Below are 27,643 nucleotides of genomic sequence, written 5' to 3' on the forward strand. Positions count from 1 at the left end.
AAAATGAGAACTATATGTCTTTAATGTTACAAACATCTCTAGTATAAAGTGATAAAAAAGTAGACTTTGGAATACAACTGTGACCTCTTTATACATGTGTACTGGAACATGTACATTATCAAGACTGTCATAAATCATATTCTCTCTTGAAATTGTTTTGTTCTTCTGTGACCGGCCGCAAGAAAGAAAGGCGAAAGGCAGAGAGGCTGAGCAAACAGTTTATTGCTCTCAGACAGTGGCTGAGACAGAGCCCAAGAGTAGGGTCCGCAGCTACTGCCAACCCATTAAGGGGGAAGAGTCTCTTATATAGATTCTAAACTCAGATTCCAAAGGGGTGACTCATCGCTGTGTCCTTGATGTGAGGCCCAGTTCGTTATCACCTTTAGCTAGTCCTATCCAGGATCTCAAGGTCAGTTTATTACCACTTTATCAAGCTTGGATGCAAGCTCAATTCTTTACCGCCCTAATTCAGTCCTTGTCAGTAAATCTTTGATCATTCCCAACAGAAATTATCCATCTTTCCTTCTGACTTATTTCACTGATGATGATGACAGATGTAGAAGACACTTTAAGAAAGGGATCTGATTCCTTAATACATTATTAATGGTCCTTTGACTCTACTTTTGGGGTCTTGGAACTTTTCTTTCTTAATTGTGGTAATAGTTCTATGTATGCAAACATTTATCACAATATATTGTGTTGTGCATCTACAATGGATGCATTTTACTGCATGTGAATTATGATACTAAAGCTAAAAGTACTCAAACATGTATAATTATAGCTTATGGTAAGTTTCACAAAGAAGAACTGCTTGGACTTTGGGAATAGACAAGGAGAATTCACATAGGCAGAGAGGAGACAGTGATGAGTAGAATTAAGAGTGGGGATTGGTATCAAGGAAACAATGTAAAAGACAAAGTAACAGCATATGCCAAGCCTCTGAGGTTGGAAGGTCTGTGGCAGGTTAAGGAAACCACCATGTGAAGAAGACAGAAAATGAAGGGTTACAAGATAGAAGATGGAACGAGTGTGTTAGTAGGGCTAAACTTGCAGCCACTGTTAAAGACAGTTGATCCTAAGAATGTGCAGTTCTTAAAGCAGAAGGTATAAACAAAAAAGAATAACAGAGTAATGAAATTGGTTTTGGAAATACTACTGTGGTTGCAGTGTTAAGAATGAATTGGAGGAGCTATCGTAGATTCATGAAAATCTCACCAAGATTATATCAAGAGGACAAAACCTGTAATAGGGTGGTAGTTAGGGAAAAGAGGTGGAGGGAATTGATAATATATTTAGTAGTAAAAATGACACAACTTGTTCACTACGCTGGTTTTATAAAGGGTACCAGTAACGTTTAAAAAAAAAAAAAATCAGATGCTGGGTCCCACGAGTTAAATAAAGCACAGCGATCTTTCAGCAGCCACTGCAGCAGGAATTGATTCCCACCCCCCAAGGAGGGTGGCCAGGCCAGGGCCTTGACCCACATTGGCCTGGCAGACCTCTCCTGACATGCTCCCCTCAGCAGTGGATTTCAGTGGATTTGCCTGATCTGCACCCCACTGTCTCTGGTAGATCCTCCCCCCCCCCCCACCTCTGGCCTGTATCCCAGGTTCTTGTATAAATCAATAAATCTTTAAAAAAAAAAAAGATGCTGAAGAGTTAACAGGTATAGGTATATAAACAAGGAAAAAGACTGTCTCCAGTATAGATAAGTTAATCATTTATGTCTACAATTTCCTACATTTTGGATGACTATAGAGGGATCTATAAGCCAGGATTTTTCCATCTATGTCATTTGGATTCCCGAAGCATCTTCACAAACCACCTACATTCCTTATGGAGCTGTGGCACAACAGCAGACCCACGGTGTTTCCCTGGATTAATAAAACAGACTCCCTGTTTTTGCTTATTGATATAGTATCTCCTCCTTCCCTTTTTCCTTCACTCCCCGTTACCCCACGACACAAACAACTTTCCGGAAGTAAACAAAAGCGGTTATCAAGAAGAAACTAGGCTCCACGGTTGCCAAAATGTTAGCCTACAAGCCGGTGGGTGTAGGTGAAGCACGTTTACGTCCGTGAGTAGGTCTTTCACCTGTCGTCACCCAGTAGGAATCCCCACACCGAATCCCCGAGGCCAAACAGCACTCTCTCAAGCAACGATCTCTCCCTTTTCAGGAGGATCTGGCGTAAGCCACTTTTGTCACTGCACGGGGCCTGGCTCCGCCGGAGCCCCAGTACCAAGGTGAGCCCTGTGCTTCTCGAGTGGGCGACTGGGTCGATTCAAGCGTGGGCCGCGGCCCAGAGAGGTGGCCACCCAGTCCGCAGGGGGCCCGCAGGCTGCTGCGGGCTTCTCCGACTGTTGGCCCAACCGCCAATCGTCAGCCGCTCACCTCCCGACAGCTGGTGACCCATGGCCAATCGCCAGGGGTCTCTTTGCCAGGAGCAGGCAGAGCTAGCCAATAGGACGGTCCCGAGGCCGGGGTGGGGCGGGGCCGCAGCAGCGACGGAGTGAGGAAGGTGTCTCCCGGGACCGGGTGAGCCTGGCTGGACCGACTGCGCCGCAGCCCAGTGATTCGGCAGAGGGGGGGGAGAAAAAGGGGTGCTCGGAAGTGGCCTCCGGCTCCCTCCCCTGGAGGCACAGAGGGCGGGGGCCTTGGCGAATGGCTTTCTTGCTGGCCACTTGCGGAGTGAGTAGACCCTGTGGGTCTGGGAAAGGGGCCGGCCCCCACCCCTGAGTCCCCGGGGTCCCAGCTGTCTGTCCAGCCGGGGCGCGAATGTCGCTCTCTCCCTGCCTCCTCCCCGCCGCCCTCTGGGGTGAGTAGGACGTTGTGGCCTCCCAGGCCCTTATCCCTGGGGGCTCGCCTCACTTCCTTAGCAGGCAGTGGTGGGTTGAAGGCTTGGCTAGGGCCTCCTCTTCCACCAAGAGGTCGTTGAAGTGAATCTCTTCCCCTTTCGATTCGTTTTTGTGAAACTGTTTTCCTTTTAAAGCTGTCTCAGGATTATTTAAACACAAAAGTTAAATTTTTCTTAGCTGTGAAAGTGTGATTTTGACCGGTTGCCCGAGAACAGAATCTCCAGTTGCAGACCAAACATTTTCTGTTGTTTTATTTTTGGCACCGTGTTTGAGTCTCATCCAGTATTTTTATGTGTAATAATTATGGACGCTATTGTTTGTGAGTATGTATGTGGGATGGGGGTTTGTTACTGTGTTCTTTGGGTGGCTTATGCTAAAAAAATCAAACTTTAGAACAGTCATCAGGGGTTCACAAAAAAACTGAAGGGGAAAGGTTCTCATTCCAGCTTAGTTATTAGAGTTGAGTGTCATGAATGGAATATGAAATGTGTTTGAATCATCATGCTTTTTATGTGTGTGTGGTGTTCATACAGTACTTCACAAATACTTTTGTTAGGAAAGAATGAGAGATGTATTATTGAACATGGAATTTTTTATTAATTTTAAGTAAGTTTGGCGGGTAACAAGCATTTGGTTTTGCTTGTTAATCAAGCTTCTTTATTTTATTTTGTGTTAAGGAAATTACAAACAAATTAAGCTTTGCTTTTCAGTGGAAAAACTGGGTGAGGTCTTAGAATGGTAGATGACTTTTAAGAGTTTTTGTAGTAAACTTTAAATTGGAAACTCCCATCCATTATTTGTGAATTATCTCTAAGAACTTTGCCTGTTTTGAACAGAGTAGATAAGTAAGCCCTTTAATGAATACTGTTAACATATCTCACTTAATTTTTTTTTTTACTTTTCACTTTTTGTGTATCTTGTAAGAGACAAGTTAAAGGGAAAAAAAGGAACGTTTTAGTTTTCCTTGTCCAGGAAAGGTATATAATACTACAAATAAGATTTTCTTCACTAGAGTTTAAATTGCAAATAAGAATGATAATAGAGAACCTGGATCTGTTTCCAAAATGTCCTGAGTTTGGTTTTTGCAGAGGTAACATACTTGAAGTGGCCCTTAATAAATACCATTGTAAAAGGTCACATCATTTTGATACTTCTAAAATTCTGGATGTTATGATTTTAAGGTGGAAAGATTATAGTTGATCATAATCTAATCTCAGCCATCCCCAGCTGGTAGATTAGAAAGGAATTTAGTTTAGTGAAAATTTGGTTCAACCAGAAATGAGCATTATGAAACCACCATATTCTGCTGATTGAAAAAATCTTACAGGTGCGTGGGTTGTACTGCATTTTTTTTTTAAAGATTTATTTATTTGTGCATACAGAACTGGGGTACAGGCCAGAGGCTCAGGGGTGGTGAGAGGCTTCACCAGAGACAGAGTGGAGAACAGAACAGGCAGATCGAGGAAGTACACTGCTGAGGGGAACAGCGGGCCGGTGAGGAGAGGTCTGCCACACCATGTGGTCACCTCCGGGGCAGGTGGGAATCGAACTCATGCGGAAGCGGCTCCAGATTCTCAGTGCTGTGCTTTAACCCACTGCACCACCAGGGAGGACCTGTACTGCATTTTTTGAGAAAGGGGATATAAGACGTTTATTCTAAAAAGGAAATTCTTGGTTGTTCCCTGGGTTGGATCAAGTTCTATCAGCAGCTAAACTTTCACTGTCGAATGGTAACCGATGTTTTGGCAATTTATTTGAAAAAGAAGGTTTTTATGATTAATGTACTAAAATTATATTTAGGAAGATTTTTCAATGAAGATTTAAACAAAGATTACAATGGAAAGAATAGTCCTTAGATTGAAAACACAATTAAGTCAGGTATAAATATTCCTAAATATTCTAATTAATTGAAATTCTAGCATATGTAAACAGTAGCCATTAAAGCCATTTTCTATTTTTTTTTCTTTTTTTTTAAGTGCAGAAGAACTGGAGTGTAGGCCAGAGATTTGGGGTGTGAGAGGACACACCAGTGACAGACAAGGGAGCAGAATAGACAGATTTACTGAAATATCCTGCTGAAGAGAGCAGCAGGCAGGGAGAGGTCTGCTGCATCATATGTTGGTCACCATTTTGGCTTGAGATCAAACTCAGGCAGTAGTGGTGATAGTGCTGAGAGTAACTCTTAGGCCACCAGGGAAGCTCAGGCTATTTTCTAGCTTCCGTATTTTCCATATCCAGTGACCAATAGTTGTACTCGAGTACAATTAATCTCCTTAATTTTGCCTTTTTTTCCATAAAATGCTTTAATTCAGGCTCTCACCAAACTTTTTACCAAAGTCTCTCTTCTTGTCTTTGGACTACTCCTACCCATACTCTTTATCCAAGAAGAAATCCAACTGACTCATGCCTTTATTTTCAAATATGTTTTAATTTTCTCTTGCTGAAGTATAATGGCCAAGCCCTTCACAACTTGGTCTTAATTTCTCTCTCAAGTTTGAACTCAGCCCAAGTTTTCTACTCAAGGTATTCACTCTCGCACTATGAACTGTTAATAATTTAGAATATGCTATAACCTCTTATAACTCATTGTCTTTTCACAGCCTTCCCCTTGGTTAGAATAATAATTTCTTACAGTTATTTCTAGTGATAAACCTCCAGTTCTTTAATATACAGCTGTTTTGTTACTTTCTGTTTGATAGCTTTCTAAATCCCTTTAGGCAGAGGGATTAAGAGTTAGTCTTGTCTTTTGTGTTACTATAATACTTTGTTCATATCTAAACATTACCACCTTCATGAGAATGTATATAAATTTTTGTTCATCTGTCTGAGTCTTGTATAAGACTCCAGCCTACAGGTTAGAGATCCTTACTCATATTTGTATTCTCAGGGCCTTTGCCTCTGCTCTAGTACTTGACACATAGTAAGTTCTCAATGAATGCCTATTAAGTGATCAAAAAATTGTTACTTGACTATACCCTAAGTGTGCAAACATTTAGCTCAGTTGTACTAGGAGATTAGGTGAGTTTGAAGTATTTTGTAAGTCACTAAACTTTTAGCTCTGCCACACACTTGGAAAGCAGGATTAGAGAAAATGTTCAGTGTTATAAACTGTGTGCAAATTCTAGATTCCTAGGCATACTCCTCACCCCATCTATATGTAGATGAAGTAGTTGAAAGATGACTAATAGCAAGTATAAGTACAAATGGTTCAGTTGCATACTATCATAGGAAAGCAACAGCCAGAGAAGTTAGGGACATTGCTTGGATAGGATGAAATTTGAACTCATGCCAGAAAATTAGGTAGTGATTTATATATGCTATTAACTGTGCTGTCTTTAAAGATGTTCTTTGAAGACAATTATAGTTACTGGCATATAATAGATAATCTCTAAATATTTGTGTGATTAATGAATAATGAATGGTAGTGGTGGCTGTGTGTTTGTGGGGAGGGAAAGTGAGAGACTTATATGCCTTCCCACATTGGAGTTCAATTATTTCTGAAGATAACCTTTAAGAATTTTGCTTCTTTACTATATTGACTAAGCAGGCCTCTTCAAGTTACTCTGCTTATAGGATTGCTTCTTTGCATTCTCTCCATTTTTTAAATTAGCTTTTTCTCAGTCAGTTTCAAGGTTACACTAAATGATACAGTATACTTGTGTTCTGACATTCTTTGTCATACCATGGAGGACTGACTGCAGTTGGAACCTCTAAATTCTTATTGTCTTTCATTTAAATGAAATTAATTTTTTTTTTCAAAATGGCTAAGTGCACCTTAGGTTTTTTCAGTATGGTGAGTTTTATTTATTATTATTATTTTATTACTCAACCATGTTCAGTAGCTTTACAGAAATACTGGAGATGCTAGATGCTAGAATCCTAAAACTGGATGGAATCTTAAAACTTACCCTCTACCTATTTTTATAGTGAAGGAAACAAGTCTCCAAATTACTTGCCCAAAGTTACACAGTTAGAGGCGGGAATAAACAGGTTAGAACCTTGTGATGTTTGATCTTTTATTATCTCTGTAGAGAGAATGAGGTGCTGCTGTGGCCCATCCACTGCTTCATCACTCCCTCAAGCCCTAGTCCTTTTTCCACTAATTTTGGTTCCCTTTCGATTCAGCATCTGGATCTGAGAAATATTTGACATTCTTCTCCAAGAGAATAATGTTCCTTATTTGGCCTTCTTATGATTTCCAGTCTCATTCTATGCATATTTTAGCCTGAGACTGGGAGTATGCTTTTCTCGGTTATTCTTCACTTTCCTGCAGATTCATTCTCTGCTTTTCTGTGCCCTCTGCTACAGGAGTCTGGTCTTTACCGTCTGTGGCATTTGGGGTCTTCTCTGGCTTCTTGGTCAATTTAGCCAATGGCAGGTAGCGTTAGAAAATAGAAAGGGAAAGACAGTATAAATCATTGGGGTGTTTTACCTCTTCCTTCTTCTCTCCTCTGGAGCATTTCTGGCAGTGTTTATAATCCTATAGGTAAAGTGTCCTTTTGAGTTGTTCTCCTTTGATTCAGACTTGGGGTGGTGAGGCTTTCCCAATAACTGGGTCCCTCAACATCCATAATTAATTTCCCTACCCCTACCCTTCACTTCTCCAGTTACTTTATTAAAGAGAAGCTTAAACATCCCATCAGATAATGCTGTTTCCTCCCCCATGTATCTCCAGCTATATTACTTTTCCCTTCCCCATCTCTGTCTGAATCCACTAGATTACCTCTGTAAAATCTCATCTCCATAAATTTTGCCTTTGAATAGTGCCTTTCTCATGACACTAATTTGTAGACTGGAATTTATCTTCAACAACAGACTTGACATTCTTAGAACAGGGTTTAGATCTACTTCTTGGCATCCCCAAAGCATCCAGCTCAGTGTCATAGTCAGAAGAGACGCCCAATGAATAAACCGTTATTTTAAACTAAATTCTAAGCCCAGTGTAGTATGCAAAACTATGTTGATGAGAAGATTTAATATGAGACAATGAGATTTTTTTGCTCGGTTTACAACACTATACATAATTTACTGGAATAGATTCACATCTCACATGTATGTTTTCACACCAGGCCCACCATCAAAGATCCCATAGCCCTCTGCCCTTGACTGATGAGTCCCCCTCCCCCTTGTTTCCAGCCTCCCTTCTCTAGCATTGTTAATTCTTCATCTTAATTCTAGGGTTTGTTTTGTTTCATAAATTTTTTAAGGATTTATTTATTTATGCATATAGAACTGGGGTATAAGCCAAAGGTGCAGGGGCAGTGAGAGGGTTCACCAGAGACAGAATGGGGAACAGAACAGGCAGATCAATGGAAGTACACTGCTGAGGGGAGCAGCGGGCGAGACAGGAGAGGTTTGCTGCACCATGTGGGTCACCTCCCTATCTAGGGATTGAACTCATGCTGAGGCAGCTGCAGTTAGCTTCATAGTACTGTGCTTTAACCTGTTGTGCCACCAGGAAGGGCCCAACTTTTTGTTGTTTTTTTATCCTCTATAATTCATATATGAGTGAAATCATCTTTCTGACTTATTTCACTTAACATCATAATCTCTTCCAGTTGAGAGAATGAGTTTTTAGGGAACTAGTTAATTGTCATTGTCTGATATTTACAGTTGTATAATGTCTTTGTTTTATTGATTTTCTTAAGAATTTAATTATCCTTTAAAAAAAATCAGTATCCATATTTACAGTTAATTAGAAGAAGTTGTATTTTTCATGAGTGTTCTAATTTACAATCAGCAGGCACTTCTTGTTCTTTGATTACTTTTCATATTTAAATGCAAATGGTAGCATTTAATTTGGAAGATTTTATTTTTTTAAAGATTTATTTATTTGTACATACAGAACTGGAGTGCAGGCCAGCGGCTCAGGGGCGGTGAGAGGCTTCACCAGAGACAGAGTGGGGTACAGAACAGGCAGATCGACGAAGTACAGTGGGAGCAGCGGGCGGGTCAGTGGAGGTCTACCATGCCATGTGGTCTCCTCCGGGGCAGGCAGGAATCGAACTCATGAGGAAGCGGCTTTAGATTCTCAGTGCTGTGCTTTAACCCGCTGCGCCACCAGGGAGGGCCCGTATATATGGGTTTTTTAAGGGTAAATATCAAACCAGTTATAGAATCTGACTTCAGAGTTTTTTCTGTTGTGTGAGATACTTAGTATTGATTAATTGATTTGGCTTGTTAATCACATAACTCTCTTAGGGTGTTGTTTAGTTTTCAATTTGTTATACTTTGCTATACAAAAATATACAGGGCCCTTTCTGGTGGCACGATGGGTTAAAGCACAGAACCATGAAGTTAGCCACTGTTGCTTCAGTGTGAGTTTGATCCCTGACCAGCCAGGAAGGTGACACACATGGCATGGCAGACCTCTCCTGCCTTGCCCACTGCTCCACTTTGCAGTGTACTTCGTGGATCAGCCTGTTCTGCTTCCCACTCCATCTCTGGTGAATCCTATACCCCATTTCTGTAGGCACCTCTATCCTATACCCCATTTCTGTAGGCATAAATAAAATAAATCTTTTTTTTAAAAGATACCCAGTTTGTTAGAAGACATGCCAGGTTTTGTTTTTGAAAGTATTTTATAATAAATTTCAGCAAGATTTATGTATGAAAACTGTGGTTGTAAAAATTTAAACTACTAAAATTCCAAGTTTATGGGTTCATCTGGTTAAGGTGAATTTCTCCTAGTTATACATAAAGTAAATTTAAAAAAAACTTAAAAGTTTGAATTTTCGGGTAAGAATAGGGAGAATATTGGATTTCCAAAATGCTGTGAAGCTGAATGATAGTAATAGGAAGTTGGGAAACAAAGATTGTATTTTTTCTGTTCCATCTTAGAACCTTTTTAGATTCTGGAATGACTAAACTTTTGCCTTAAAGACAGTTCCAGCAGTTGATCAAATAGTGTATGAGAAGAAAATATTGACTGTTTGCCAATACTACATGGTCAAACATTGCTTTCTTAGAGTGATGGAGTAGGTGTTTCTGTTTTTTATGAATTTGTTTTATTGAATGTTGAGTCATATTCATGTATTGAAAGCAGGAAGAATGTGAAAAATATTTAGGCATTCTTTGTTTTTTTTTTTAATTAATTTTTTTTTTGAAGATTTATTTATTTATTCATATAGAACTGGGGTACAGGCCAGAGATGTGGAGGGTGAGAGGATTCTCCAGAGACAGAGTGGGGAGCAGAACAGGCAGATCGACGAAGTACACTGCTGAGGGGAGCAGTGGACGGGTCAGGAGAGGTCCGCCACGCCATGTGGTCACCTCCGGGGCAGGCGGGAATCGAACTCATGAGGAAGTGGCTTTTAGATTCTCAGTGCGGTGCTCCAACCCGCTGCGCCACCAGGGAGGGCCCTAGGCATTCTTTGTTTTACTGGCCATTTTTCTTCTTACTTATTCTAGTATTTTATTTGCTTGGAAAGGTATATCTCTGCAGCTTCAGCATGGCCAGATCTATTCTCTGAAGACATTTTTTTTTTTTTATTTATTCATACAGAACTGGGGTACAGGCCAGAGATGCGGAGGGTGAGAGGCTTCACCAGAGACAGAGTGGGGAGCAGAACAGGCAGATCGACAAAGTACACTGCTGAGGGGAGCAGCGGGCGGGTCAGGAGAGGTCTGCCACGCCATGTGGTCACCTCCGGGGCAGGCGGGAATCGAACTCATGCGGAAGCGGCTTCAGATTCTCAGTGCTGTGCTTTAACCCGCTGTGCCACCAGGGAGGGCCCCTCTCTGAAGACATTTTTTAACTTGTGGATAATTTTAGAATAATGCTGATGATTTTTGTATGCTTAAATGCTTATAAAATTTTTGAAAAATAGTTACAATCTGTACAGTTTTTTTCATATTTTTTGAATGTAGATCAAATTCGTGTAAATTAATGCATATTTATTTTTTTAAATCATCACTTTGCACTTCTCACCCGTAGTGTCTACTCTTGTCAGATTAATATTTGATACATCCTTTACCTGAGGATAGTATATTAAGTCAACTTTTTTGGAATTAGGAGATGGAATAGGAGCTGGAATAGGAGCTTGTTCATGCATTCCGTGCATCAACGCGTTAATTGTAGTACTTCTCAGGGGAGAGGGATATCAGACAATGTAAATGTGTAAAGTAAAAATTAACAATCCCTATATCAAATGTCCCTTTCTTCAATCCTACTCCCTAGGAGTAATATATGTTTCATGTGTTTTATTTCAGTGTGTGTATTTGTGTGTGTGAGAGAGTAACATTTAAAAAATGTATGTTCTATATATTTATGTGTCTGTTTATCATAAGGTAAGCACTGAGTTAATACTCATTTACTTGATTTCAAGTGTCTTGTATTTTTTTGTTTGCCTTCAATATGGAGAGCCTATAAGAAGTTTCATTTTTGATTTTTTGAAAAGTAATTTGCTACATTCTAGGGTAATTTCACATGCCTTCCAGGCATTTATATTATTAAATGTTAGTTGCATTTTTTTAATAGATAGGATATCTTTTTTAATAGATAGTATATACTTTAATTTCCATAATAGGACACTTATCAGAGCAAAGGAGCTGCTTATAATTTTGTTGAGATAACAGGCACAAAGGGACTGTCCCAGGTAAACAGTAATAGATGATCACATTTTTCTTTGTTTTATTTAGTTTTGAGAATAACTTTTATATGACTTTATTGACTAAATTGGGGATATTTTTTGAAAGGTAAAACTATCAGTGACTTAAATAGACAAAAACATCACACATCCTAACAACTTGAGTGTCCAAATGACTTTGTGGAATCAATATTAGTGTTTTATTCTATAAGTCTAATGGTTACATAAAAGACATTATTAGATGAAGAGATAATAAAGAACAAGCAATTATGCTAAGGATTGTGATTAAAGTTCTTGGATATTGGTGTTGGTGTCAGTACTTGATTACTGTTTGACAAAGTTGCTCATTTTTGTCATAACTATATGAACAATTCAGATTTGTTTTGTGGCTTTTTTTCAAACTAAATCTTATGCATAAACTATTTTTGTTGTAAATTTAAAGAAAACAGTTTTGTTTTCAATGGGAAAAGCAAATTTGTGTTCAAATACTAGATTTCTTTTTTGCCAGGGCGGACCAAAATGTATCAAAAAAATCTTTGATACATTACGACAAAAGTAATAATTAAATATAATTTGCCTTTTGTGGCTAGCATAATACCCAGTACCTTCTGAAAGTCGCATATGGAGTTTATTTCTGATATATTCTCCAATACTGTAAATTGCCACTTGTTTTATCGTGCACATACTTTTAAAAAGGACTATTCTCCATGTTCAGCTTACTGTTTTTCTTTTTTTAGAGAAATGTTAAATACATCTTAATTTATATATTCTTTTTTCAGTTGTAAATCTCTGTGAAAATTTCATGTGTTTAATGGCATTATCTGGTTATTTATTTTTAAGCATTAACTCCTAATTGAGTGCTTTTGTTAGGCTCTAGTGTAGGGCTTGGGCATAAAGGTGAATCTTGTTATTTATGATTCCAAATTATGACAAGGAAATAGAATTCTGTTGTGTTATTTCATACATATTTTATTTCATCTATTGAGCAACCCTGATTAGTTTAGTATTACGCTCATCCCTAGAGAAAACAGAAACAGTGAAAATAACTGCTTTCACTAGTATTTTATATTGTACAGGTAATTGATGGGAAGTTGCAGATTCAGTGTTTACAAATAGACTAATCTGACTTTGTAGCTTGTGCTTATGTTCATGATATTGGTCTTCTGGCAATTTTTAGATTAATGCTCTCATGCAATGAATTCTTTTCAAGCAGTGCTGCGTCTTAAAATACGTGTATATATATATATACACACACACATACATATATATATACATATATATATGGATATTAAGTCAAAGAGCTGGTTTGAAATACCAATTTAAAAAAGAAACTGCTGGATGATCTGGGCAAGCAAGCACTTATAAAATTGGAGTAATATCTGTTCACCTACTATATTGTAATAATGAAATGAGAAAACCTGTAAAGTATTTAAAAGAGGACTATTCAGAAACAAACTTATGTATATAGTGTATTCATGGTGAATGCATGGTGTTAAGAAATAAAGAAGTGCTTAGAACTACAGAAAAATACCTTACCTTTTAGAGCCTTGTTAGGGTGGATACTTAGCAGTTGTTGGGTGGATACTTAGCTATAATAGCTACCTTGTTGATAAACTAAATTTGGAGCCTTAAATTTTAAGGACATTGATTTAAAGGGAATACACCTTACTGGATTCTGGGGATAATAGTGGAGGAAAAAGTTTATTTTAATAATAGGTCCAGTTTTCTGGACATTTTTGAAAAGATAATCTTTAAGTGCAAATTAATTGATTTTTTAAAGATTTATTTATTCGTACAGAACTGGGGTACAGGCCAGAGATGTGGAGGGTGAGAGGATTCACCAGAGACAGAGTGGGGTACAGAACAGGCAGATCTACGAAGTACTCTGCTGAGGGGAGCAGTGGGCGGGTCAGGAGAGGTCTGCCACGCCATGTGGATCTCCTCCGGAGTAGGCGGGGATCGAACTCATGCGGAAGTGGCTTAAGCTTCTTAGTGCTGTGCTTTAACCCGCTGCACCACCAGGGAGGGCCCAAATTGATTTTTTTTCTTTGAGTATTTTTTAGAATTAAAAAGAGGGAATTCTTACCTTCAAGCCTCTTTAAATACTGTTCTTCCTTTAACTGAAATGGATGAACAGATAATAGGAATTATGAGTGTTTCCAGCTTTTCAGTAAATTAAGGAAATCATAGAATATCCCACATAAAATCATGGTCTTAATATTTCTGTTTTCTTTAATGTTCTTTTCTCATTATTAAACCAACTTTTAAAGTTATTAAACCAACTTTTGGTTAGGAGACGAAAGAGTGTCATTTCTCCAGAAACTTAATTTACTAATTTCTTAGAAACAGAAAAGCCACAAAGTTGGCATAACATGTTCTTTTGCTTATTTATTTTTAAACTTATGCCATTTGCTACTTGTTTACCTACTTTTCCTCTGTATAGTTACAGATTTTTCTCTTATTATTCCTTTAATTATTGATGTCAGACTCACAGTATGGTAACTTTCTATTCTTTCTTTTCCTTACCTTTATGGAAGATCAGTACCACACTTGCTTTTTTCCAGTCTTCTGGTATCTCTCCAGTTCTTGAATTTTCAAAAATAATTGTAAGTGATTCAATTGTAAGTATGCCCTATACTTCTTTCATTGGCTGAAAGCGTATCTGTGATGCATGTCATCTCAATTTGCTAATTGTGAACATAAACTTTCCAAATACTCTCATATTTTAATCAAAATGACAGTTCTGAAAAACTTTCATTATTTTGATTACAGGATGTATGTGTGTTGGCTAACTTTTAAAAGTCATCTGTTTTTGTCCAGATCCATGCCATCTTTTTTGTTGTTAGGAGGCTTGTTTTCTTTGGTGTTTTTCCATTGTTAATTTTTTAAACTGTTACTCTCTTTTACAGTTCTACTACCAGCTAGTTCTGTTTTCTTGTTATTCTCAACTTTTTGATGAGACTTACATGGGATGATATCTGATGATATCTGTTTCTATTTCTGTTTTCTCTTTTTGCAACATGTTTTTATTACTTTTTTTTTTTTCCTTCAAGAGAAAAAGCAGTTGCACACAAGGGACTTAATCCTTTAAGCTTTTGCTGTGAAGTAATATATGATAGGAAAATAATTACTTGTTTGTGAATACCTTTTTACCGTATTATCTAGCCATCGTCCTTCCTGTCCTATATTATTGGCCTCAGTACATCTCCCTTTACTGCCACACTACTCTTCCTCTACCAACAGGAATTAACTTTAAAAGGTCTTACTCCTTGCCTTCAAAATTGTCTCTTACACTGTTTAGTTAATAAGTGACTCTCTTAAAACAGCTATAATTTAAATGTAAGTACTTAAAACAGTTTTAAGGACATCCTTGTAATATTTTTCTTTTTAATGGGGGTATGAAGCTTAGGTGATATGGATGTATGAAGTGTTTAATAGAAATTAATAGAAGTCATTAATAGAAATTCATGTATTTTTGCTCACATTTGTTAGCTTGTTAGTTTCCTTCTGAAAAAGGAAAAGTGATGTAACTCAACATGAATATAGAAGAAAGTAGGAAGTACTTTTATATACAATTTTTGAGGAGACTTGATACTCTAGCAGTCTATGTAGTATTTTTGAAATTTCTCTAAAATTGGACCAGAAACCTCCCTCTATGTATATATTTTAAACTGGGTATATCCTGACTGATAGAAGATCATGTATTACTTTTCTTGATTTATATATGTACATTTATACACAGATGCACACACTTATGCACATATATATATGTACACATATATACACACATGCATACACACATATATGTATACACACACTTTATTTAGTACTCTGGAAAGCTAGAGACAGTTTTGTTTTTAATATACTTGATGTATTGGTGGGTTTTTAATTTGATTTCTAATTTTATGGTTAGCTTCAGGTTTAATTTCTAATGAGTTTTTCTAATTTAATTTCTTTTACAACACAACCATTTTGCCTTTATTTCTCTTTAATAACTGTGTTTAATTTAAATTTTAAATGTATTCATACAGCAGTCACCAAGTTAGAACTATGTTTCATTGGTATGGTAAATTAGTGAGTGCAGCCTCCTTGGTTCTGATAGCGAAAAGTACAACTTAATCATTTCAGTTATTCCAAAAGGACATGGATAAAAGAGAGATAAAGGAAAACATGAAGAAAGGAGTGAAAGAATTACAAAATGAAGGAGAAAGAGAACAGAAAGCCAAGAGAAATCTAGGGGGAAAGTCATGGAAATGATAGTTACATGGCATTAGCAATTGTCTGACACTGCAGTGTCACAAATACTCATCCATTGCTGGACTAGTCCTGGGTTGAATGAATGGCACAGTCCTTGCCATTGTAGACCTTATAATCAAATGCTTAATTATAAAATATGATAGATGTTAATGTAAGTACACAGTACTTAGATGTATATCTGCTTAGCCCTCCCCCCACCTACTTGTTCTCAGGAATTAATATTACGTTGTCACTGTAAGAAATTTGAAGTCATACTCTTGTCTTGAAAAACCTGCCCTGTTCTGAGATTTTCATGAAGTAATCTATTAGGAGGTAGTGAGTTCTTTTTCTTTTGAAATACTCAGGCAAATCCTAAATGACTTTCAAAGACATTATAAAAGTAATGTATATGAGGAGCTTGGACTAGGTGGCTTTGACTGTTGAATCAGACTTTAGTGAAAATTCCCATTTTTTTAGTGCATTCTGTGAGATTTGAGAAAACAATTTAGTTACTATCAGTTATGCATACTGTACATAAGTATGTGCATGTTATATTAGTTGAAGATAGGGTGATGAGTATGTAGTTGTGTTTTTTTAGTGCACCAGAGAATTACGATTATTGTGCAAAGGAGTTTAGGCTTGACACCAATAACTTATTATAAGTCTCCCATTAATGCATTACATAAAGAAGGGTGGATTGGTAAGTAGATCTTTGACTTGGATGTTGTGATATATGGAGTGTTTATTCTAATGGTATAGGGATGTTATGGGATGCTGTCATATTTAGCGAGAACAATGTATTTAGCTGATTTTAACTGTATCTTGTAAATTCTTGGTAGTTATATTGTTCTGTGAGACAAAAGGAAAAGCAAACTCAAGCAGTCCTAATTTTTCTAGTGTGCTATATAACAAAGAAATTACTGCCCTCTTTCTTAGTATAGTACTGAATATTATGATGACTATTCTTCCTTTTCCATATCTTTTGTTACCATACTCTACATACTGTATGTTTCTAATAGGAAGTTTGGGGGTTATCTTGAAAAATGAAGATATTTCATCATCTAATAAATATCTAGTAAACGTATGCTTTATTATAGATTACTATGATTTTTTCCTTAATTTTTTTATTCATGACATCTCATTGGGAAGGAGTTTTTCAGTACTCAGTTCAAACAGTCTATTTATGTGTGCTAAAAAAAGGCAGCTTTACTGCCTGCCTTTGAATTTGATAAGAAAATGTACTACAGTGTAAGTTGATTGGTCCATATGCTCAGTAGGACTTAAGTGGCTAGTATTCTGATTCAGAATTTGAATATTACTTTGGGAAAAGCAATAGTGATAATAGCAGTAATTGATAGTGTCCATAATTGTAGTCTTTAGTAGATGTAATATCTGTAACATCAATAATAGTAGGAGCATGATACCTATACTTGGCAGGTTAAAAAAAGAAAAACTCAGAGAGACAGCAGCCAAGCCTCTCTTAGTGGCTAAGCTGTATTTAGAAAACCAGGTTTGCCAGCCTATTGTTACTTAAATAATGGCATACTTTTTCAATAGTGTTTTGAGATAATGACTGTGAAAGTCCTCAAGTGTAATGTTAAAGTGTATTGCTGGTTTGATAGAAAATTAACTCTTGGCTCAGTTTACTAAGGTGGAGATTAGGAAAGTGATGATCATATTTTGGTGAAGAAGTAATAGTATATTGAACCACTGTATTTCACCCACTTAGTACAGAGTTTTGTGGTTGAGTAGGGATTGTGACATTAATGCTTTACAGCCTTCATTTCCTTTTTAACTGGATGACAGATGACAGCTGGGCATGCACATATGCAAGCTGCTAGTCTTCCTGTTCAATCTACAATTGTTTTAGTAGATGTAATATCTGCAACATCAATATACCCTGGGTTGATTTTTCTGTGAGAGATGGAACTTAAAATTTTTAGTGTACAAAAAGTAGGACATGAAATGCCAGACTCTTAAACTGAGAAATAAGTGTACCTTTTAAATAAATAAACATTTATACCATGTCCAGAGTGTAGTGTTCGTGCCAGCAGTGAAAGTGAGTAGGGAACTTGATTAGGAGAGAAGCACTGTCATTTTGACTTAGGGGCTTCATAAAAGAGGTAAGAATTTTGAGATTCTTTTTTTTTTTAAAATAAGGGAGGAGGAGAAAAACTTCAGAGCTCATGGGGTGAGCTAAGAAAAGGGAGAACAAAACAATAAGAATATGAAGTTAAGGTGAAGTAACTAAAGAATTAATTGAACAAAATATAGAGGGAAATCAGAGGTAATCTAGGTATTCTTTAAAGTACTGTTGCTCTGGAGATGACTGGGAGCCATTATGGGGCTAGTGGAGCTATTACGGAAAGAAGAAAAGTGATTCTGAAGGGGACAGAGTAAGTACTAATTTGAGTGATAGCACATGTAGTTGATAAGAAAGGAATAATGTTAGATGTTCATGAAACAGATTCATATACAACTCTTCTTGGAGAATTTAGATAATATAAATACACCAATTATATAAAATACTAATTTTGTTTTAAAAATGGAAATTTCATGAAGGATTTTCTTTCTTTTTTTTTTTTTTTTTTTTTGTATTTTTAAATATTACCAGGGTGCTGCTAGATTTATTGCAAATTTTCTTTTTCTTCAGGGTTTGGATTCAGGATTTGTTCCTAGTGTACAAGATTTTGATAAGAAACTTACCGAGGCTGATGCTTACCTACAAATTTTAATAGAACAATTAAAGGTATGCCATTAGTATATATTAGGTTGATGTAAAGTAGTAAATGTTACTAAGCTTCATTTTGTGTAGAAGGTTACTTGATGTTAATTTACAACTCTACGTGGCTCTTCACCAATTTTTAAATTGACTTATTAAAAGATCTGGATGGCTTATTCAAAGGTCTTTATCTCTGTTTTGGTAAATAGTGCATGTATACAGTGTACATTGCTTTTATCATTTGGAAAGGTAAATATCTAGATGTGACTAGAAGAAAATATACAAGATTAGGTACCCAAAATTCAATGAAACTGGTTTTAAGTGGCTTGATTTCCAAGGCCTCGTTCTTTTCCATTGTGTGGAATGGGTGGTAGGAGAAGTCATTTCTCTGCTTCCCTTACATTTACTTAAATGAGTTGTCTCCTTTCATTTTCACTTTAAAGTTAATTGCAAGCAAAAGTCTTGGGGGAGGAAAACAGGAGTGTTATTAAATTTATGTTATCAAACACAAGCACAAAAAACTTAATGTTTGAACTTCTGTTTTAAGTTCTTTAAAAAGTATTTGTTTTTTCGGTTAGAATTCTACAAGAGAAATCAATTTCTATTGAATATAATAATTGAAATCAAATTCTATTGAATATAATAATAATGATTTATATGAAAAAATTGATTTGAAAAAATGAGATTTGAAAAATTCATACTATCTTGAAAATATGCATAAATCACCATTGGAAGAAATGTGTTTAAGAATGAACATTTACTTTCTGTGTTTACTAAATGTATACTATCTAGTACATTAGATTGATGTGATACGATTTTTTAATCCTGTAGCTCTTTGATGATAAACTTCAAAACTGCAAAGATGATGAACAGAGAAAGGTAATTTCTGTAAATCATGATTTTATATAAAAATGATAAATCCAAGAGCCTTTAAGAGAAATAAAAAAGAACCTGAGTGTTTTGACTACCGAATAGTATTATTTACCTGTCATGACTTAAAGAGAGTTTTCTGGTGCACTTATGTTCTGGTTTTATAATTAAAAGACTTTTTTGTAAGTCACATTATTTTTTGTAAGTAGCCTTTTTACAGTTGAGTGTTATTTATAAATGACAAGAATTTTCAAAATAAACAAGCCACAGATAAGGAAACAATGTAAGGGTTGCTTAATATATGTCTCCTTTTGAATTTCTGGTAACTATATTTTAGTTTGAATATTGTTTTCTTATTTCAGTTAACATTTTTCCCTTTTTTTGACTAGATTTCTGATGTACATCATTTGTATTTAGCATTCCTGTTGTTCTTAGTCTTGCAGTTTGGCTCTTTTACATTTAGTAATTGTAGTAAGTCATATGTAACTCACCTGCTGTTCTTAGTTTTAGAATCAAGCCCCATGCTATTTTTAAACAACTTACCTTAAGGTGATTCTAAAATTAGCATTTTGAAATTATATAATGAGTTATATAGAAAAGATAAAACTTCAAGTAAGGGATAAAATTATTTATATTACTCTTTCAAAACTTGAATAAATTATATTTTATTTGAAGAATTAAACCATAAATGTATGATTTTTAAAATTTAAATTAAAATAAGAAGTATAACAGAAAGTATTCCCTTCCTTACCTACCTGTACTCACTTAAGAATAATGAATACATTTTGGTAAAATTCCTTAAATGACTAACTAGTTAAAAGCAATGGTGATACAGCTTTGTTTTTCTGATTATTTTTGTTAACACTTAATATTTTTCACAGAAAATTGAAACTCTCAAAGAGACAACAAATGTAAGTTATATATTTGATAAACTCTGATATTGCATTAGAAAGTGCTTTAAAATGCTATTTCTGTTTTTAAGTTGCCATTATTAATAAGAGCAATTGAGATTTTAGTTTTTATGAAAGGTTTAAGAATTATTTTCCAAAGGAATTTTAGTGAATAGACTAATCCCTCTGATTGAAATTGACTTGATGTACCATTTAATCTTTTTTGGTCTTGTCTGTTTGAGATCCTTAGATAAAAGGTTGTTAATCCATGCACAACATATATTCTCTTATGTAATTAGAAGATATTATGATTTAAATTTTTTGATGTACTAGCCTTCTGACATTATACACTGGGTTATTATTAAGATTTGTATTTGGATAAAAGCATTTTAAAATTATATAAAGTAGCATTTCACCAACATTTTGATAGAATATGCTCTATAATTCCATTAAAGTTCTAAAAAAAAGTTTCAGAATTTACATTGGGATTATCTGCTTCTGATCTCAGAACATGGAGGTTAATTAGATCACATCTGTTTAAAGCATTGAAAAAACATTTAGATAATATGCAATATCAAAATTATTTATCTTTTCTTAACAATTCATAGAATTGCTATAATAACCTCATTTGACAATATCACTGTATCAGCAGTCACTGGATATCGAGGCAGAATATCTCTTGTGTAGTTTATATTTTACTGAAATTTTATATTTTAACCTCTAACTTATTTGAAGCAAGAGCCTCAATTCAGTGTTTTGTTTTTATAGAGCATGGTAGAGTCAATTAAACACTGCATTGTGTTGCTGCAGATTGCTAAAGTAAGTAAATTTTACTTTCAATTTCTTCAGTGAACTTTAAACATTTTATTGGCATTTTTCTTTAATAACCATAAAACTTGGTTCTGCAGTGTATTACCTTCCCACTGTATTTTATTGTGGAGGTCTATTGAACAACTTTTGTGTTTGACTAATTACCAAAGTATCCTGTGCCTATCATTGATAAGGTCATTTCTGATCTTGGATGAGAAGGAAGGGAGCGTGTTTGAATGATTCACCCCCTGCCTTTCATTTTTTCTATTATGACTTCTTGGAACCGTGCAAAATCTTTCACAGAAAGTCTTTCTTAGGAAAAAAGGAATTAAATTTTCAGAACTTCTTATTCATAATGAGAGTATACTAAAGACTCTTTTTTAGATTTTTGTTACTAAATTACATTCATGAAGCCCTTCTTTATTTCTTGTTTCTTATTCATGAAATAAAATGGCATTTAAGTTATTGTGTGTTAAAAATTTCATGGGTATTATCTCCTTTTCTAAAAAATTCTGATGTATTCAACGTAAAATTGATTTTTATGGCTTGATTATTTCTAAGTGACATACCCCTAAACTTATAACAGTTGCTAGAAGGAGCTGGGGGCCTCATTCAGCAGTCAGGTGTAGAAATGTATTTGTGTGAGTTTTTAATTACTGACCTATTTTACTTTTTCAGTTGCATATATTTTTCCCCAATTATAGATACTTTCTCCGAGCAGTGCTAATCACAAATAGCATAACACAATCCATTTGTGCTTAAATAGTAAGGACATTCAGCTTATAAATTATGGAAAAGAGGGGGGGTGTCATTTTTGTGGGTCCAGACTCCATACTTTCAAAACTTGTGTTCACTTTCTTGACATTTTTTTTTAAGGTTTATTTATTTATGCATACAAGAGCTGGCCAGAGGTGTTGGGGGGTGAGAGGATTCACCAGAGACAGAGCCAGGTGTAGGACAGGCAGATTGACTCAAATAGACTGCTGAAGGGAGCAATGGGTGGGTCAAGACGTTTACTGCAGATTTCCAAGACTTACTCCTTCACCTTATTCATATTTCTGCTTACATGAAACCTCTTTGGACTTTTCTGACCACTGCATCATTAGCCACCTTTATATAAAATCAGATTTACTCTATACAGCCACAGTGGGCAATTTAGGACTTCAGCACCTGAATTTTGGGAGTACACAAACATTTACTCCATAACTACTGTATCATAAATGCCTAGAACAGTTATCTGCCATGCGGTATGGATCTGCTAAATAATTGTGAATTTTGAGTAAATTTTTCTAATACATAATTTTTAATGGTTGGTTGTGATAACCATCCTTTATTCTTCAGTCAGTTAATCTCTGATTTAAGATACAAAGTTTTTAAACAGTAATGAGAGGCCTCATTATCATTACAATAGTCTGGAGCCAGACTATAATGTGTTTGAGTCTCTGCTTCACCACTTGAACAAGTTTATCCTCTTTATACTTTGGTTTCCTCCTTTATAAAGTAGGGATAGTAACAGTTCCTCAACTCTTTTTTTTTTTTTATGCATACAGAACTGGGGTACAGGCCAGAGGTGCGGGGGCAGTGAGAGGATTCACCAGAGACAGAGTGGGGAGCAGGCAGATTGAGGAAGTACACTGCTGAGGGGAGCAGCGGGCAACACAGGAGAGGTCCTCTGCTATGTGGATCACCTCCAGGGTTGGGGCTTGAACTCACACAGAGTTGGTTGCTGCTAACTTGCAATGCTATGGTCAAACCCATTGCACCACCAGGGAGGGCCCTCCTTCACTCTTTGTTTTTATCCCTCCCTTAAGCCTTCTCCCCTTGATGCTTCAGTTCTATAGTTAGCTGTTAAGGGTTAGTTTTTAAGCGTGTCTTTATCTGATTGTTAACTTAGTTATTATGTATAACACACATTAGTGACACCCTAATGGTATTTATCTTTCTCCTGACTTATTTCACTTAACTTTATCCCTTCAAGCTCCACCCATGTTGCTGCAAATGGCATGAGTTTATCTTTTATGATCACTGAGTAGTGTTCAGTTGTGTATATGTACCACATCTTGATCCACTCATCTGTTCTGGGATAATTAAGTTGTTTCAGTAATTGAGCTCTACTAAATAACACTGCAATTATATATGGGAATGCAAGTTTCCTTTCGAGTTAGTGTGTTTTTTTAGTTTTTTGGGTAGATGCCTAGGAGTGGAATTACTAGGTCGAATGGCAGATCAATGCCTAATATTTTGAGAAACCTCCAAACAGCTTTCCATAAGGGCTGAACCATCTTCTTGCATTCCCACCAGCAGTGTAGAAGGGTTCCCTTTTCTATTGTTGTTGTCTTGTCTTTTGATGTAGGTTCTCACAGGTGTGAGATGTTATCTCACTGTGGTCTTGAGTTGAAGGTACCTAATAAGTGAAGGTGACCATTTTTTCATATGCCTGCAGGACATTTGATTGTTTTCTTTGGAGGAGGTACCTGTTCAGTTCTTTTTTTTTAAAGGTTTATTTATTTATGCATACAAGGACTGGAGTACAGGCCAGAGGTGCAGGGGGGAGAAGATTCACCAGAGGCAAAGTGGAGAACAGAACGGTCGGATAAAATGAAATAAACTGCTGAGGAGAGCAGCAGACAAGACAGGAGAGGTCTGCTGTGCCATGTGGGTCACCTCCCTGGCCACGGATCGAAATCATGCTGCAGTGGCTGTGGATAATTTCATGGCTCTGCTTTAATCAAGAAAAAACCTTGTGTCACCTAGCAGGGCCACTTTTGTCCATTTTTTGGTTGCATTCTTTTACATTCCTTTGTTCTTGTAGAGTTTTATGAGTTCTACAGTTTGTCTTTGATAGCAATTCTTTGTCAAATATATGATATGCAAATATTTCTTCTATTCAGTAAGGTGTCTTCGTTTTAGTTATGGTTTCGTTTATTGTGCAGGTTTTTTTTTAGTTTGATGTAGTCCCAGCGGTTTATGTTCTCTTTTGTTTTTCATGCTCTTAGGGATAAATCCCAAAAGGCAGCACTAAAGCTTATGTCATGAAATGTTTTGCCTATGTTTTCTTCTATGTATTTTACAGTTTCAGGTTTTACATCTAATTCTTTGATCCATTTTGAGTTGATTTTTGGCTTTTGGTGTGTGAGATCATGGTTTAGTTTCTTTCTTTTGTTTGCAGTTGTCCAGTTCTAGCTTTGGGTTAATTTTAGTATGAATTTTTTAAAGCAAGCCTGCTTTAGGTAGTATTTTATGTTCTTTTCAGTTTTTATTCCTTTATTTTAGCTTCTCTCCAGCCTGCATGATTAGTGCATTGTTTCTCATGCTTGCTGTATGTTGGATTTGCCTGAGGATCTTTTAACAATTCTGATGCATAGTGATTCCCACTCCCTGGTATTCTGTAGTAACTTGCATGGAATAGCACCTGAGAATTGAGAGATTTATAACTCCCATGTGATTCTAATGCCAGCAATGAATTTGGGCTCTGCTTGGTTAGTGGGATTTTCAGGTAGGCTGTGTTAGCAAGGATACTTTGTTCTTCCTTTGGGGAACTGCAAAGAAAGTGAAGGAAGTGGAGATAGTCTGGGATACCTATACAGATGGGAACTTGACCAGTTCTTTAAGATTAGGTGGCATAGCCATAAGCTAAAACTTTAACTTATAAATCTTAAAACTTTAAGATTAGGTGACTTAGCCATAAGCTAAAACTTTAACTTATAAAGTTAAAAAGTAAACTTAACTTTAATAATGTATTTTAACACAGTATATCCAAAATATAATTTCAGCATGTAAACAGAATAGAAATTCATTAATGAGATATTTCATTTTTTTTCCACCTTCAGTATCCACAGTATATTTCAACTTTGAACTAACTTTATTTTAGGTGCTTAATAACCACATGTGCCTAATGGCTAAGAAACTATACAGCAGAGATGTAGATTATCCATGTGATCTGAGTTGTATGACCATGGATTCCTTTTAAGTAAATTGTATATTTAAGTTGTTCTTAGGTCGCAGGTTTTCTCCCCAAAACTTTTTTCTGCAACAACTTTTTATTTTCATCAGTATCCACTATTTCTTGTTAAGCTTTTAAAAAACAGGTCTACTGATATATAAGATGCATACCACAAAATTGCTCATTTATATATACACTTTAGTATATTTACAAAGTCCTGGAATGTTCACCACAACCAAATGTTAGCATATTTTTGTCATTCCCCCAGAAGAAACACTGTACCTCATAAACAGTATTCCCTGTATCTTTCTATTTTGAACCTTGCCTCTGCCCCTTTTCCAACTCTTGGTAGCCTCCAGGATAATTTGTCATACAGTAGTAAATTACTGGTTAAGTACATTGCTATGTAAGAAAATAACTTTCTAATTCGAATATAATTTAAACACATATCAACATTTCTTCTCCCCCTGCCCCCATGTTCTCAGATAATAATGCCTGATATTTACAGGATATGTTAAGTCCACTTTTATTATATTTGTTAACCTTTGTGATTTGTTATTTAAGACAGAGTCAAATATAGATGAACACATAGATTATTACATGCCTAATTATCCATTCCCCTTATAAACTTTAAGGATTTTACTCTATTACTTTATTTTTGTTTTGCAGGTAACTCACAGGTTGCCTTTTATTGGGATCAGCTAATACTAAATCTCAAGTACTACCAAACCAGAGATTTGAGTGAATTATGTTGATTAAATAAAAGATCTAATGCTTCTTATCACTGAATTACACTGTATCTTTATCACTAAATTACACTATATCTTTATTTGGTTATAAGTCCCTCATTTTTTAATATTTTGGCTATTCTCTGAAAGAGAAACTATTAAAACCAGCCTGACTGAAATCCAAATATATATTGATAAAACCATTAGCACCATAAAATTTGCTAAGACTTTTGACTAGTTAGTCAGCACACGCCAGTATTTTTAAAACCATGTTCACAATAAATACATGCAATATATCTCTGTTTTCCTAATGAGACAGTGTAGTCTAGAGAAAGCTCTCCTAATTATGTACCTATCCACTTTCTAATTATATGACAAACAAACACACCATGGTGATAAATGAAAATTCATAATTTAATTTGATTCTTTCAACAAATGGAACTGAATTCAGACTTTTTAGCCTCCTGCCAAAAAAAAAAATTGAATTTGAACCCCAACCCCTACCTCATGTTCTAAAGAATAATTCAAAGTGGACTAAGAATCTGAATGTAAGAGCTAAAACTGTAGAGTTCTTAGACAAAAACATAGAAGTAAACCTATATGATCTCAGAGTAAGCAGTGATTTCTCAAATAAGGCACTAAAAGCACACACAATATAAGACCGATACATTGGACTTCATCAAAATTTAAAATGTGCATGCTTCTCAAGACACTATCAAGAGAGTAAAAAGACAACCTATGGAAATGGAAAAAATTTTGCAAATCACATCTGATAAGGACTTGTGTGCAGTTTATATAAAATCACTTAGAACTCAATAATGATAAAAAGAAGTAGGCAAGGAATTTGAACAGCTGTTTGTTAAAAATATATGAATAGCTAATAAACACGTGAAAAGATGTTCAGTTATGGTGAGTTGGTATAATTTACTATAAAGTTAAAACTAGAAATATGTAGAGTCTCAGTTTTAAATTAGTATAGCTGTTTTTAATCAGTGCTACCGATGCAACTACATAGTTCATAAGGCTAGTTCCACAAGCAACTTAAATCACATATAGAAAAATTGTTAGGCTGTTGGTGTTGATTTTTGTCTAGGCAGTGATAGAATTTTATATATATAGTAAGTTAAAAACTTACAGGAAAAGCACAGTCAGTGGTATCCTAACATTGTTACCTACCTAATAAAATAAACTTTCTTAGTAGGAAGAGAATATAGGAGAAGTTAAAGAATGAAGTTAATTTTTTAACATTTTCCCTTAAGGACCAGTGTAATGCGGAGAAGCACGCAGACGGAATTATAGTAAGTTTAAGCTAATCTTTCATTTCCTTTTAATTCAGCAGAGCATTATAACCAGTCATGTCAGGAGAAAGCTGATTTTCTACTCATTTTCAACGCAAATTCCTCTTTTCACCTACTCACTGCTTTTTGTTATTGACTCTTGCAATTTTCTTTCTGCTCTTCCAGTTTGACTCTCTTTCAACAATCATTTGGAGGGGAAATGACAGTCTTGAAAATGTTTTTAAGTGTTGGTTCAAATTAATTAAATCACTCTGCATGTGTTAACTTGAAAGGTTAATCATGTTTTGGAAACTCACTCTTAATGTCTAAATAATATATAACTCACAACACTACATTTCTTGTCAGTCTTTTTTCCTCAGATGAAAGCACAGGGGAAGGGGTAAAGTATTGAAAGATACCTTAACCTATTTAAGTATGTTATGTTTTCTATTATTTTCTTCTAGATTTTGTGTATTGTGTTAACAACCATTACTACAGTGGTATATACAGCATTTTTGTTGAAACATTTTGCAGCATGTGTTCTTTTTTTTTTTTTTAAAGATTTATTTATTTGTGTATACAGAACTGGGGTACAGGCCAGAGGCTCAGGAGCAGCGAGAGGCTTCACCAGAGACAGAGCGGGGAACAGAACAGGCAGATCAACGAAGTACACTGCTGAGGGGAGCAGCGGGCGGGTCAGGAGAGGTCTGCCACGCCATGTGG

At 35.8% G+C, this 27,643-nt stretch overlaps 1 protein-coding gene across 12 annotated transcripts in view; it reads left to right on the forward strand.

Annotated features, from left to right (window-relative positions):
- OSBPL9 (oxysterol binding protein-like 9) overlaps positions 1–27,643 on the forward strand; it is a 120,224-nt gene that overhangs the window by 60,963 nt on the left and 31,618 nt on the right. For 2 of the 12 annotated variants that reach the window (XM_012722258.1, XM_012722260.1), the window contains 6 exons: positions 13,982–14,050; positions 18,334–18,429; positions 19,234–19,281; positions 20,154–20,183; positions 20,931–20,981; positions 26,903–26,941. In XM_012722258.1, the coding sequence (XP_012577712.1) occupies positions 13,982–14,050; positions 18,334–18,429; positions 19,234–19,281; positions 20,154–20,183; positions 20,931–20,981; positions 26,903–26,941 (333 nt within the window). Of the gene's footprint in view, positions 1–2,512; positions 2,817–13,981; positions 14,051–18,333; positions 18,430–19,233; positions 19,282–20,153; positions 20,184–20,930; positions 20,982–26,902; positions 26,942–27,643 lie in introns of those variants that run through there. The other 10 variants (XM_004679002.2, XM_004678997.2, XM_012722261.1 and 7 more) reach the window with 9 other exon arrangements.

Source organism: Condylura cristata, unplaced genomic scaffold (genome assembly GCF_000260355.1).
Source record: "Condylura cristata isolate star-nosed mole 26May11 unplaced genomic scaffold, ConCri1.0 scaffold00008, whole genome shotgun sequence".
Taxonomy (NCBI): domain Eukaryota; kingdom Metazoa; phylum Chordata; class Mammalia; order Eulipotyphla; family Talpidae; genus Condylura; species Condylura cristata.